We start from the raw sequence: 14,735 nt of genomic DNA, 5'->3' as shown, positions 1-14,735 counted from the left end.
TTGGTTGGATTATCTAACAGTTTCTAACAGTATACTAACGAACTACATGTATACGAACTAACGACTAATTAACTATCAAACACAAAGTTTCCCATTACCTGTTTCTACCATCACCTTGTATCTTGTGTTAACTTAACTTAACTGAATTGATCTCACAAGATTGAATTTAACAAAACCGAGGCGATTGAAGTAAATGGCGGTAATAAATGAGATCGTATTAAAAAATCAACCAAAGAAAAGTTACTAAGCAAATGCCAGTTAAAAATAATTATCAAACAATGAAGAAACAACGCAAAAATGATATTATCATCGCCCGGTACCCAAATTTCGCCGTTTTTCTATTTTTGAATTGAAAAAAAAATAAACAAAAATTAGGAATCCTTCCAATGCATTGCAGAAAAGCGAAAAAAACAATGTCTGTTAAAAACGGAAAGCGAAAAAGAAGTAAAAAGTACTGTGTGTAAGAAAGATTTTGCGGTTTCCACAGACATGCACATATAACTACAGCAAAAGTGAGAGAAGAAAATAGAAAGGAATAATCAAACGATGACCATGATTTTTCGAAGAAAAAAAAACCAAAAACTATTATTGTTAGCTTGGGGACATTTACATAGTGACTTTGAGTCGGGCAATTACTCGCATGGGATTACGCACACATTAAGCTTCTTTTTGATGGACGGCCACCGGCGAGGAATCTTACAACGACGGAGACGCAGAGTCAGCAGAACGGACAACGAACAGTGAAGTGCTTACTTCGTCAATCCAGCTCTCAGTTACTACAGCAGGACGCAACAAGTAGACGATTATCGTTGGGAGTGTTAAGAGAACAACTGGTAAAGGAGGAGTATTGAAGTTAGCAGCATCTTCCGGGAAGACGCGCTGGTTGACCACGAGCATGAAATCAGTATGTGTATGATACTACAACAAACCGAACCAAGACCTTAACAGAGTAAGCGCAGAAACGGCATCGATTGTACATGTTCGACTGAATTCCTCGATACTAAATGGGGATACATGACTTGGAATGAGGACCTTATGGCGAAATTAGTTACCATCGGCAGACACCTTGATCTCTTCATATGCTTCAACTTCAAGTTCAACCTGGTAGAACAGTATCCTGGAGAACTACTAAACAACGTCATGTAACATCGACAAGTAATTATCAGCACGCATGAACTTCAGCGAAGCAAGATTAAAAAGATACGGATGTATGATGAAGACCGACACTATGTTCGAGAATGATAACCAGCATTTGTGAAATTACATCATCGGGGAAGTGGAGAAGTTGAAACGAAATCGATTGCACCCATCTGTTGCCCAGCCTAACAAACGATTGCAGGAGATCACCAATTACGAGCTACCTCAATACTGAAGCAACTTTACTACCGACGCTTTAACAAACTGGAGTGACGCTCTACTTCGATGCCTTACGGAAAACGGCCTTTTATGACACTTAAGTTAAGGGCCTACGAAAATATCCTGAGCTTGGTGTTCGACTAAGAACACAGGTGCAACATCGGTGATAAACGTGCTATCAGTCAGAATGCGTTCTAATAGACATGGATTCTCAGCCAACGCTTCAATGACACTCGTCAAAATTAGCCCAAGTCCCAACATTACATCGACATCAACCGACCTACAAGATATCTTGTAACCAGCGCGTTCTTCATCAGCGATACACTGCAACATGCGGAAATACTCTACGACATACAATTCCTTTACCAGTTTCTCTTATCACAACGAAGAAATGACGCAGCAAAAAATCAACACCTACACATTCCCGAAGACGTGCAACCTCGCAGCAGAGGAGTCAGCTTACCAGTCGGAAGCGTGCGTTTATCTCTTGTTGAGTACCCAAGCCGACCAACGGTAGTCTTACGTGTTAAATTTAAAATAATGTTCAACCCACACAAAAAAGCTCTATTCTGAACGTAAAACGCTCTATGTAACGTAAAATTGGTAGGGACCAGAGAATTAAAAGGTATTGGGAAGGAGCATCATGGACCATTGAAGCGCGAGATAAAGTGTTCCCATAGTATGCGTAAACAAGAACCGCCTAAATCAAGCTAAATCATTTAAGGACGAATGTGAAAACAATTTGTATAATCACGACTCAAAGAAACTACAAGACACGATTCGTTAGGACCAACGAATGGTTGTTCATAAACATAAAACATTATGCTACGACGTTTACGAATGCCAACCCCATGAGAAGGTGGAGAATGGGAGTTGAAGGCTTGGCAGTTGAGGGAAAAATAGGTATGGACAAGTAGTGACTAAAGATGATGTTTTGTTAAAAATATACACTTCGAAAACTAGAAGGAAGGATTCGAGTAATAATGTTAGTTTTAAAATATCGAAATGATTATACACTTCTGTTACGGCAATCCAAAGACTGATTTAATGTAATACTTTTAACAAAAGAATTTTAGCATATACTCACAGAAAAGCTATGTACAATAAATTGTTGTTTTATAGAATAAGCTAAAACAATTTGTGTATTTCTTATCCCTCTAAAATTGTGTGTTGGCTTTAGCAAGAAAGAAAGACAATTTTAATTGCACTAATATTGAATAAATATACGCAGATAAATGTTTCAAGAAAATTCTTTCATGTGACAATTTATTTCACTTGGTAAGTAACACGTCAATTGAGAAAAAAATGATGACAATAATCGAAATAAAAGTTATGGAAAAATGAACATCTACAAAGCAAATTAAGTTAATATTTAGCCCTTTTCTCCTAAACACCTTGGCCGAGCGTTGCGAGTGAATCCTGACTCTGACCAACACCGGTCGCTAGACTGGAGAGTGTTTCGAGCGATCTGCTGAACCCGACCGTCCGTAGCGCTTTCATACCATCAAGCAAAACGATCTCCTGCTCCCTATCCGCTCCCTGACACTCACATGCGATGTACAGCGACGTTTTGGGGTATTGCAGCGGTGCCAATAGGCGGGGAGACTCACGCAAACCGATGAACGCACGTCGCTCGTCATCCGCATGCGATTGCTGGCAGGCTAAATCCTTTGTGTAGGACTTGCTGATGTACATAACCTGTACGCAGTCGGCATGGGCGATGAACAGACACGATTCACGGTAGTAAAACTCGACCGGATCCTGCAACCAACTGAGATTGTCCGGGCGAGAACGCCAGCCGGAATCGTCCACAAAGATGCCCACCTCCCGGTAGCACAGAAGAAATTCTTGGCTGTTGATGCGGAACGCGGCGAGCGGCGCACAGCTTCGAATATCCCGCAGAGACGCATCCGACATGTCAAGGAACTCTTCTGCCGCGTACGTGCGTAGGTCAATCTCGAAGAATTTGTCCGATCCGACGATGGCCGTGTCCTTGGTGAACAGCACCGAGGAAACTGGTAAAACTGTGTCGAGACCGCGCACCGGTTTGAAGCGACCCGCTTGAACGTCAAATTTCAAGATTACAATGCGCGAAGAGGTGGCCGCAATTGCAATCGCATCCGAGAGCGACCCACCAGTGGGAATGTTCTCCATCATTCGGACAATGTGCCAGCGTTCGCTATGCGTTCGGTTCGCGATCGAGAGATCCAGCACAAATGATTCCAGCTTCGGTTGCAAACAGGACGATGCATGCGCACGGCTCTGAAGATGGCGTAGATCGCACTGGTACAAATATTCTCCTTCCGAACCGATTATAATAGCTTTCGGGATGACGTGCGATACGGCAAAGGAACGAACGTTGGAAATTCCCCGGATGTGTACCACTTCACCCGTTTCCAGGTGGTACGAATAAAGTCCTGTGTCGCAACCTGAAAGAACCGAAAATAAAATTTTTTTAAGTGATGATTTCGATTAGTTATAGAAATTCTACGTTTTAAAAAGAATAGTTTAACTACAATAAAGTCGAGATCGTTTAACTAACCAACCAACTGGCAAATCTAGTAGTGTACTTGAACCGTAAAACGATGCAAGCCTACTGTAAAGTAAAGCACTGACTGCTAAATCGCCAAATTTACTGCTTGGAACACAAAACGGATTGACTAGACCAGGGATCTCCAAACTACGGCCCGCGAGACCCTCTCCTCCTTGGGTAAATGTGGCCTAACGCTACGGTTATTCCACCCAATGCGGCCCGCGTTAAGAAAAGTTTGGAGACGCCTGGACTAGACAATTTGTAGCTTTGTATGATGTGCCGCAATGATAGGATTTTTGTAGTGTTTTTTTTTTTCGTTAATGCTATCAATCGAGGTAAAAGGTAAAAGTAGAAAAAATCGCTTTTTTGCTTGAAAAACATACTACTGCGAGATTTGCTACGATAAGCGCTCATTTCCCGATGCGATACAGGGTCCGCAGTCATACAATGGCAGGCCCCAACCGGTACAGGGATTCATGAACGTGCTAGGGGGATTGCCTGTACCGGTAGAGGGATATCCGCGGGCATATAATTGCAAACCGCGGTGGCTGAGGGGAATCAAGCTGGCGTATTGTTGCGATTGTCAACCGGTCGCAAAATAGTAGGTATCTGGCAACCGTGCATGATTCAAATGTGTCGCACAAATGACCGTTAGATGGCGTGCTAAACAACTAATCGAACACGTTGAAAGGAAATATCAAATTTAGTTTTTGATATAATATTCTTTCCGTAAATACTAAATACGAAATTTCATTTGAACGTAGTTTTTCGTCGTTTTTACTTGAAATCTAACGGTTACTCATGCGATACATTTGAGTGTGCGGTGCACAGCACCGCTCATGCACGGTTGCCAAATACCTACTATTTTGCGACCGGTTGACAATCGCAACAATACGCCAGCTTGATTCCCCTCAGCCACCGCGGTTTGCAATTATATGCCCGCGGATATCCCTCTACCGGTACAGGCAATCCCCCTAGCACGTTCATGAATCCCTGTACCGGTTGGGGCCTGCCATTGTATGGCTGCGGACCCTGTAAAGCGATCGTCGCATACCTTACCCTGCACCCCTCGACCAGGAACTGTCTACAAATACCATGCATACGATACCTATCATTACGGTAGATCGTAGAAAGCTACGAATTGTCTACTTAACCCTGCTGGATTTGTCTGTTGGTGAGTAAAACGCTTTAAGGAATAATTGAATGTATTAAATAGCGGAAAGTGTGCCAAGAAGTGAGGTGAAATGTATATGGAAAACAGTGCTCTTAAAAATTTTGATAACAATCTGAGAGTTGTATCGTCGTTTTTCTTGTAGGAAAAGAAAGCACAGAAAATGGTTGTGTGAAAATTTGAGGTATTTTTCATAAGAGCTGCAAGAAAGTTGTTCGCTTGAGAGGTGCATCTTGCCTCACTTCCTTACAAGTTTGTTTAAAAAAAAGGTGGTGATGGTTGCAAATTTGATTTTTTTGAGCTTATTGGTAAATTAAAGGATAAAAGATTTTTCGGTAAAGAATCCATTTTAAAATACAACAATAAAATGTTCATTCCGTACTGCTGTGGACTAATGTGTTATTTAAATTTTAAGTACGTTTTATGAGGACGTTTTATGCTACTGCATGGATTATATGAACCGCTAAATATTTAATAATTTATAAAGGATGGGTTGTTAAAACTTACCCAAAAGAACTGCCTTTTCGCTAACCTCGTAGATGTCATTCACAAACAAACGTGGCTCTAAGCGCTTCGTCTTAAATAGCAGATCCCCTACGTAGCGATCTTCCTCCGCCTTCTCCTCAGCACTGCTCGTCATTGAAAATGCCGGACTTTTTCGTCCACTCTGCCGGTGATGGCGGTTGAGTGAATCAACGTCAGTATCCGCATCTTCTCCTTCTTCTACGTCCTGCTCGTCATCTGCCGTTCCAAGTTCTTCCGCAAAGTCATCCAATGATTCGTTTGCGTTCACACTTTCCCGACTAACAACAGCAACAGCATTTCCTCCGTCGCCGCACTTGCTCGACACCGACGAGCGACACTTGCGATGCACGGTCAGACCGCAATCGGTACACTTCCAGTACGGATGACCGGCCAGGATGAGCCGATCACAGGCGGCACACAGAATCGCAGAGTTTTTAGACGCACTCGACGTGCTTTCGATAGTCATGTCGAACGTGTGTGCCTTACCGGGAGCACTTGCACCACCAGTTGATCGTTTATTAGCAGATTCGCCCTCTTTGGACGAATGACGACGCTGAGTTTCCTCCACAGGTGTATCCTTTGTTGAGCGATCCGGCACTCGTTCTTCGCGATGAGTTTTTTCAACCTGCATATTTTCATCGTCCTTCTGCTGCTTCTTATACATCGATGTGTTGTTGTTGTTGCTGCCCTGGGAAGCGATGAGGTCCGTCTTCGCGCGCAAAAGTTGCTCCTTCAATTGATTCGTTCTTGTGCGCTCTTTTTGCAGTTCCTCCTGCAGCTTTCGATAGCTTGCGGTTGATTCAACGGATATGTTGTTGCCGACTCCACCGATCGTTCCAATATTCGGCGTAACATTCTCCTTGCGTTCCGTAGATGAGGACGTACCAAAGATGAGCCCGGCAAGCGTTTTCTTTTTCTTGATGTGCGCATTGCATTCCTCCACTTTTGCCTGCAGGTAATCGATTAGTTTCTTGTGCTGGGCCAGCGTCGCTTCACTCTTGATATCCCGCTCGGTGTAGAACGTTTTCTGCTCCTGGAGCACCAGCTTCACATGGTCCAGTTCAGCCATCACCTGCTCGGTATGGTTCTTATGTTCTTTAATCTCGTTTTGCTGTCGCGTGATGTGTTCCTTGGCCAGGAATAGATCTGTCAAAATACGTGCGTTCTCCTCTTTTAGTATGAAGTGGTTCTGCTCGTAGTTTGCTACCACTTTTTGCAGGTTCTCGGTATCGTGATTGAGCAGCTCGATACGCTCCTGCACTTCGAACAAATGGCTCGTTTTTTCAATCAGTTCCCGCTGCTGGTCAACCATCTGCTGTTGCAGTTCTTCAAACTTCTTACGTAGCTCTTCGTACTCGGCTAGGAGATGATTCGTCCGCGACTCGCTCAGTGTTTTACCAGACCGTTCTTCGTACAGCTCCTGGCGCACTCGCTCCACTTCGTTATCCTTCTCGGTTAGGCGCTTCCGGAGAGCTTCCATCTGCTCAGCGCACTCCTTGTTGCGTTTCGACTCTTTCTCGAGCAAAATCTCCATCTCACTTAGCTGAGCCTCCGTTATGTTGCAGGCTCCCTTCAGCAAATTGAAGTTCTTGGTAACACTGGCCAACCGTTGCTCAAGATCATCGCTGGCTTCCTTCGCTTCCGCCAACTCATCAAGCGTTTCGTGCAATTCTCGTCCCAATCGCCCATTCTCTGACGACAGCACTCGCACGCGATCATTCAGCTGATGGTGCTTCTGCTGACTGTCCTTCAACTTTTCTTCCAAAGACTGGATCTTCGCCACACACTCGATCAGCTCCGTTTTCTCCGCCAGTCGATCCTTTTCCGAGCTGCTCCATAGATCACGCTCCTTCTTCAACTCATCTTTCAATCCGGTCAGATCCGATCGTAGGTCCTCGATCTGCTTATCTCGATTTGCGATGGTTTCGCGCTGTTGTTTCATCTTGAACTCGAGTTCTTCCTTCTCGTGACGGATGCGCGTCACACGTTCGTCCGCTTGCTCCATGCGGCGCGTTAGGATGCTTTTCTCACCTCGCAATGACTCCAGTTCCTTTTCCAATTTCCACAGCGACAAGTTAGCCGTGCGTGCCGATTGTTTGTCTAGAATTGCCTGCTCTCGGATGGCGGACAGTTTGTCCTCGAGGCGTTCGTTTTGTTTTTCTAGCAAGCTTTCTGCACCAGAAGAACCAGCACCACTTGTCTTCAGCTGATCGATAACTTTTTCCAATCGACCTACGACCTCCTCAAGATTTTCGGCGCGTTTACGTTGCTCGTTTTCGTTTTCTCTGCAAAAGGATACAGTCAAATGGAGGAACATGAGGTTAGATCTAGTATAAAAAATATCCTTTTTCCCCTTTCCGCAAGCAGCGTGAATGGAAGTCAGTTGATTTTGGTATTTCTCACTCGGTATTCCTCACACTTAAAGAGAATGTAAATATGGTGTAGGTGAGCGAAATTTCCGTTCCGTCTTAGTTTCCGTTATAGAACCATATAATTACAATTACACGCTGGAAGGACAGCTAAATTTCTGTACGAATGCACCCTAATTCACACACATAGAAAAATTTGATGTACAATCTGAGGACAATCAAATTCCGCTATATTTGTTTCACAACGATCCTAATCGGTTCAATTACAAAAAAAACTATGTATCTGCAAGCTGCCGTCAACCGTTTCTCTATAACATTTTTAAACAGCCTGTGATACTGCTATCATTGTTTTCTAAACGTAGCTGTAAACACACACTGTGAAACTCCAGCTTTTAAAGTCAAAGCAAAATATATTCTCCTCTACACTTACAAAGCCAATACAACACTATAATAGGAACGTCGTCTGCTTCGATTTAAACTAAGCGATCAGATAACGTCTTTAGAAGGGCTAAAGGGGGTTAAAAGTATGGGCGTTGGGTATCACATATACACTCTACGGATATCAGTCAGGCAGTCCGTCCAGTTATCCCAACGTGTGCAACGTACTTTAATAAGAGGTACTAGAAATATTTCATAATAATACAGCGTTTTACATCTCACCTAGCAACCGGGGCAGTGTATGTAGAACATCAAGAATGATAGCCTACTGCAGAATATTTGATGTAGAATAGCAAAACCCACAAGTGGCAACACAAACCAGTAAGTAGAATATCCATCACTTTCTAGGATCTACCAGAATGAAAGTTGTCGCGTGGATGTTCGAAGTAGGCACGACCAGTCGAGGGGTGCAGGTAAAAGTAGGGGAAATCGCTTTTTCGCATCAGAAAACGAGCGCAAATCACAACAATCCTCGCAAAAGTATGTTTTCGACTGGAAAGCGATTTTCCCCTACTTTTACCTGCACCCCTCGACTGGTCGTGCCTACTTCGAACATCCATGAGACAACTTTCATTTTGGTAGATCCTAGAAAGTGATGGATATTCTACTTACTGGTTTGTGTTGCCACTTGTGGGTTTTGCTATTCTACATCAAATACTCTGCAGTAGGCTATCATTCTTGATGTTCTACATACACTGCCCCGGTTGCTAGGAGAGATGTAAAACGCTGTAATATTGTCGCGGGGGGTCCGGGACAGCCGAGCGGTAGCGCCGGTTAGAAAATCGGCCCATGAGCGCCGGGGCTCACCACCTCGACGGCGTGGGTTCGAATCCCAACCGAGACCTGACCCTCCCCTGTACGAGAAGACTGACTATCCTCGTACAACAGGGAAACAAGTCTCGTAAGCCCTTAACGGGCAGGCATGACAAAGAGAAGAGGTCGTTACGCCAAGAAGACGAAGATAAATATTTCAACCCGTTTAAAAATACACATGGTTGTCAGGAATAAATTGCGGGATCGTTGTTTGAATATTAAACTGTTTCTTTGAAGGATTTTTCAATGCCCACTAAAGAATACATTCGGGACGGTACAGAAAAATGGCCAGTAGTAGTGAAGCTGCTGAGAGCGTGTTTAATCCGAAACCCAATTTTTATTAAAAATTCTCCATGACTTTATTCATAATTCTGTGCATTTATGAAAATTCAATACCAAAAAACATAACATCGCAGAAGCAGGTATGTAGCTAGAAAATAAAATTATTAGAGGATTTCAAACGAGTGCATCAGTTTTACGATGGACTCTTCCTCACAGGTTTTTAAGGCCGGTCGTTTTAATAAGCATTGTGCGAAACTCCGTTTTTCAAACGGTAGATAGGAACATCAAAATACTTTGCTCTACGACGAAAAGGAAAAGAAACGAAAAAATGATTACGCATTGCCAAAATAATACTGTCTACATATTCCACAAATGAACTTCTTTAGTAAAAAAAAAAGATGTACCAAAATGTAACGCTATATCTTACCTTGCTTTGATTAGATCATTTCGCAACTGCGCCTCAACATTCGGTCGTTCCACGATGATAGCCGTCACATCCTGCAGGCTAGAGTTTGCACTGCGGAACTCCTGCTCGTAAACGAGCGAACTGCGACGGCTACTGTTCACGCTGCTGTTTGCTGTCGCTGTCATCATCGTTTGCTCTTGCAGCTTGCTGATTTCATTTCTTAGATTGTCGCACTTCCGCTGCATCTCTTCGCTCATCTTATCGGAAAATTGTTTCGCTTCCCGGAGCATGTTGTTCTCCTCCAACTGCATCGTCATACGACGCTTGATATTGTCGACCAGCTTCTGCTTCGTCTCCTCCACAAACTGTACGCTCGATTCCTGTTCCTGTAGCTTGTCACGCAGTTCGCGCACTTCCGCTTCCATTCCCGCACGCCTTTCCTTCTCCACCTTCCACTTTCCACGCAGTTCGGCGATCTTCGCGTCGTATGTTGCGATTAGCTCTTGCTGGCTACGATCAAGACTCTCCTTGTCCGCCATCAGCTTGTCCTTCGATTTCTTCAGCAGATCCTTATAGTTTTCCACTGATGCGTGCAGATGCTGACATTCATCGAGCCGGGCAACCAATTCTGTCTCCACCTCGCGTAACTTTTCGTTTGCCGCGGCGAGTTCTGTTTTCCGTTCAGCCAGTTGCCGTTCATAGGCCTGGTCCGAAGCTTGCTTTGCCTTTTCCCACTTCTTGTACGTCTGCTTTACAACGTCAGCAATCTGGGCATCATTCTTCTGGCGCTGTTCTTTCTCGATCTTGAGACTGTTGCGTAATGTTTTGTTGTCTGTGCGGATTGCTGCCAGTTCAGCCGTTTTCTCTTTTAGCAAATCCTTCATACTTTCCAGTTCCTTCTTCGTTTCGTCAAGGATCTTGCTGTGCGCGCCCATCGTAGCGATCTTACGATCTCGTTCAAGTACCTCCCGTTGCAGGCGGTGTATTTCGCCACTGTGCTCCTTAAGTCGACGATCCTGTTCCTTCAATTTAGCCGCCAATCTAGTCGCCTTCATATGTTCATCCGTGTCCCGGTACATTCCGGCCACATCAGGTTCCTCGAACACATACCCATAGCCAAGGTAGCGCAGATCGTGCCCTGAGAAATCGTTCATCCGTGCTATGTTGTACGTAGGCATTCGACCACCTCCGACCATCGATTTGCGCTTGCCGCTCACTTTGTCTGCATCCTCAAAGTTGGAAGTGTCATCATCCGCGCTCACAGTTGGAATGATTGGCGGGATCATGTAGCGCAGACGGTCCCAATGCAAATCGGAAAAGAACGGGTGCCGGATTATCTCTGCGTGGGACATACGGTTAGTCACGCTCGTTACCAGCCGATCAAGAAAGTCGCGATAGTGGGCAGAAATAGAGGCGTGCGCAGGATAGGAGAGTTTCTTAGCGAAGCGGCCTTCAGCGTGGGCTAGAATTTTGGAATATGTTTCGTTCACGTTATCGCCATGAAAAGGCGTTTCTTCCGTAACGAACTCGTAACCAATGATTCCCATCGACCAGAAGTCGCACGTCACATCATGTTTTGCCCGGTTCGTAGAACGGCTTACGGTGGCAAGAGTTTGCAGCAGCTCTGGTGCAATGTAGTCCGGTGTTCCCACCGGTGTCATACTCGTAACACTTCCATCCTCATTGATCGCTGTTGCGTTTCCGAAGTCCACCAGCTTCAGGTGGCCGAATCTATCAATTAGAATATTTTCCGGCTTCACGTCACGATGCACATATCCAATTTCGTGAACCGCGTGCAGTGCCGCGGTCATTTCAGCCAAATAGAACTGAGCTACCTCCTCGTCGAATATACCAACGCGCCGCATGAGACACAGTAAATCGCCCCCCGGAAGGTACTCCATCACTAAGTAAAGGTAGTCTGAATCCTGGAAGGCGTACTGAAGCCCAGTGATCCATTCCGAGCGCCGACTGGCCATAATGTCACGCTCTTCACGTACCTGTGTCGAAGATACAATATCTTTGCGCATCTTTTTCATCGCGTATACTTGACCCGTCTGACGCTCCGAGATCAACTGAATGAGGGTTTTATTGGAAACGAAAAAAAAATTAACAACAAAGTTGAAGCAAACTACTCTATCAGAGGAACAATACTTACATGCACGTCTCCAAAGTATCCTTTGCCAATTAAACATTTTACATCGAAATCTTCGATGTTTACTCGTAGGGAACGGGTTTCTTTGATGATGGGGCGATCTGCAAAACCATGTACGATAAAAGCGTACAAAATAGAATGAGTTTAGTTTGAATAACCGACCCAGCATTCACTAAGCCATATTACTAACATTTGCTAACGAACTCTGCAATATTCTTGTCCTTTTTCTTGATAACATCCTTGCTGCATTCGTCATACAGCACGAATAACGAATCCAGCAAACCTTCACGGCTGATGGCCACTTCCAGGTTGCTATCATCGCCTGCATTTTTACCATCGCCACCATTTGTGCGCCCCACCAACAGATTGTTAAGACGCGCAGTTCTGGCGGCAATTTTCAGTTGCTCTTTCTTGCCTTGCTTAGACATGGTGCTTTAGAAGATGTTCAATCAAACGTAACTCAATATATAACAGGGAGAAACTACTTCCTAGCGCAGAATCACATTCGTTTTACAACTTTGAGCACATTTTCTGAGCTTGAGGCCCACAAACACTAGAAAAATGACCTGAAACGAAGAAATTTGTTGCCACCGTCCGCACGGCGTATTCCTTGTACTGTGAAGTGTTTACCCGTCGCTTAGCTTTGAGTCAGAAAAACCGTTGACCAAAGTGATTACTACTCAGGTGGGCTCATTCCGAACAAACAGAACGGATTTTATTAGGCTGGTGTCAGTGCTTTACTGCGTCAGGTTTTGACAGACGAAAATGTATGAGATTTGACAGCTGCAAGCTTCGCACGATTTTATCGTACGATAGAATCAAAATCATTTGATTTTATCGGATGGACGCATCCGATTTTATCTGTCAACAATGTTGAACTTTATAAAATCGGAGTTCCATCTTCCATCTAAGAAAAATAATCAAATTCATTTAACCGTCTTCTTCTTCTTCTTCAATTCGGCGAGGATTTACTCCAGTACGGCTATTGAATCCAGCTTCCTGGGCCTTCGCAAGCTAACCTGGAGACATAGACCTCTATTGGTTTAGGACTGGCAACTAAAGGCCATATGTCCTGATTTTCTGTGGTTTTCGATTTTCTGTAGGCGTCGCCTTTTGACTGCCACCATGCGGCCAGGAGCACTGCTAGCCAACCACGCTAGTGCGCAGTCAAAATGCGGCTGTTCACCCGCCGTAACGAAAGGAATATTTCCTTCCGTTTGTCAGATCGCACGAAACTCGTGATCCGCTTGATTACTCAAACAGCACGAGATGTGCGTCGGCTAGGATTTCTCTGACTTGAGCTCCAGCTCGGCGACACCACGCGGCCGTGCCTAAGATAACCTTACTTTTCAGCTAACCCTTTTCAGGAACCTCGTGCACTGCTAACCATCCGCTCTGATGCGACGCCGACCTGGAACTGTTTAACCGTCTTACAATTTAAAAAAATTACATAAAAATTGGCGCACCTGACGTCCGACAAAACATCGTGCGAGAAAGCACTGACACTAGCCTTAGAAAAATAAACAAAAAGTTTGGCAATCGCTCTGAGTTTGGTTATGTTTTCAATTTGCTGGTTGTTGTTGCCTTCGAAGTTGTTTCTAAAAGTGTGGAAAAATGCCGTATTTTTCTTGTTCAGCTACTTTTTGCCAGAATAACGCATGCAATGTAAGAAAACGCGGGGTCAATGTTATGGTTTCAATTTTATAGTCAAGAAGAGAATTGGATTCCATCTAAATCTAGTGCTGTTTGCTCGGTTCATTTTGAAAGTGACAATTATCAATCAGAAAAGTCGCCTTTGATGAAACTAAACAATAATTTTCGAAGATTGAAACCAACAGGTATTTTAAATAACACTAAAATAAGCATAATATAATTACAAATTGAAACACAGCTGGTCGGAATAGCCAATTAATATCAATTTCTTAGCCTTTCTCTCGAACTTTCCTCTATTTGCACCTGGGATGTGCACGTAAGCCGAACACCCATATACCTTCAGGTGTCTCAAATCAGGTTTCCTTCCAAACCATTTTTCGTACTGGGTTGAACCAACAGATCGCGACGGAAGTCTATTTTGCAAGTATGCGGCTATAATCATCGCCTCTTCCCAGTACCGCTTGTTCAGACCTGTATCTAATAGCATGTACAGGACGTCCCCATGTCGTCCAACCTCATTCACTATATCGTAGATGGAACCAGGATGGCTTCGCAATATATCGCAGATGATGTTCTCAGTAAAGCTGTGGCCAATGAGGGTAGAATCTTCCGGTAACCGTATAAACTGGAACTATCAGCTTGCTAAACACATGGTTGTCCTTTTGTTGGTAAACAAAACTCAGAGCGATTATCAAAAAGCAATTTCAATATGGCTGCCATGACCAGGCTATTGAGCTCACCTCTCTTAGCACCCACCGCAGGTTGGTCCAACGCCAGTGTTGCCAAACACATAGAATTCCGAACTTCATCGACTACTATTTTATCGACAACCCGTTTTGTCGACTACGATTCGAAAAAAAAAAACGTTGCGCTTACAATTTATTGCAGAAAAAAAGGTAATATTGAGTCATTCAAGGGTCTTTTGCACGATAAGTAATTTATTCGAGTAATTGTTATCTAAACAAGCACATCAACAAATGTACTTGATAGCTAATTTAATTATATATAATTTCAACAAAACATTTGACGTTCAACTG

The 14,735-nt window shown here is 44.0% G+C and overlaps 1 protein-coding gene across 1 annotated transcript; it reads right to left on the bottom strand.

The window, feature by feature from the left end:
- Positions 1-2,590: 2,590 nt before the first annotated feature.
- LOC131262964 (citron rho-interacting kinase) lies at positions 2,591-12,672 on the bottom strand. Its single transcript, XM_058265069.1, has 5 exons — positions 12,236-12,672; positions 12,049-12,146; positions 9,915-11,965; positions 5,568-7,870; positions 2,591-3,785 (listed from the first exon to the last, which is right to left on the bottom strand). Exons 1-5 carry the CDS (start codon positions 12,471-12,473, stop codon positions 2,743-2,745), a joined length of 5,733 nt encoding a protein of 1,910 aa, XP_058121052.1. The 5' UTR covers positions 12,474-12,672; the 3' UTR covers positions 2,591-2,742.
- Positions 12,673-14,735: the final 2,063 nt, after the last annotated feature.

The sequence above is a fragment of the Anopheles coustani genome, chromosome 2 (assembly GCF_943734705.1).
Source record: "Anopheles coustani chromosome 2, idAnoCousDA_361_x.2, whole genome shotgun sequence".
Classification (NCBI taxonomy): Eukaryota; Metazoa; Arthropoda; class Insecta; order Diptera; family Culicidae; genus Anopheles; species Anopheles coustani.
Note: the sequence above shows the minus strand (reverse complement) of the source record. Positions and strands in the feature narration are given on the sequence as shown.

What these genes read in the sequence shown, in the direction of transcription:
- LOC131262964 (XM_058265069.1), bottom strand. Translation starts at nt 12,473, where the DNA reads ATGTCTAAGCAAGGCAAGAAAGAGCAACTGAAAATTGCCGCCAGAACT. An exon ending in TGCAGAGTTCGTTAGCAAAT is followed by an intron (nt 12,147 to 12,235) that starts GTTAGTAATATG and finishes ATGGTTTTGCAG; the next exon opens with ATCGCCCCATCATCAAAGAA. An exon ending in AATGATCTAATCAAAGCAAG is followed by an intron (nt 7,871 to 9,914) that starts GTAAGATATAGC and finishes ATCCTTTTGCAG; the next exon opens with AGAAAACGAAAACGAGCAAC.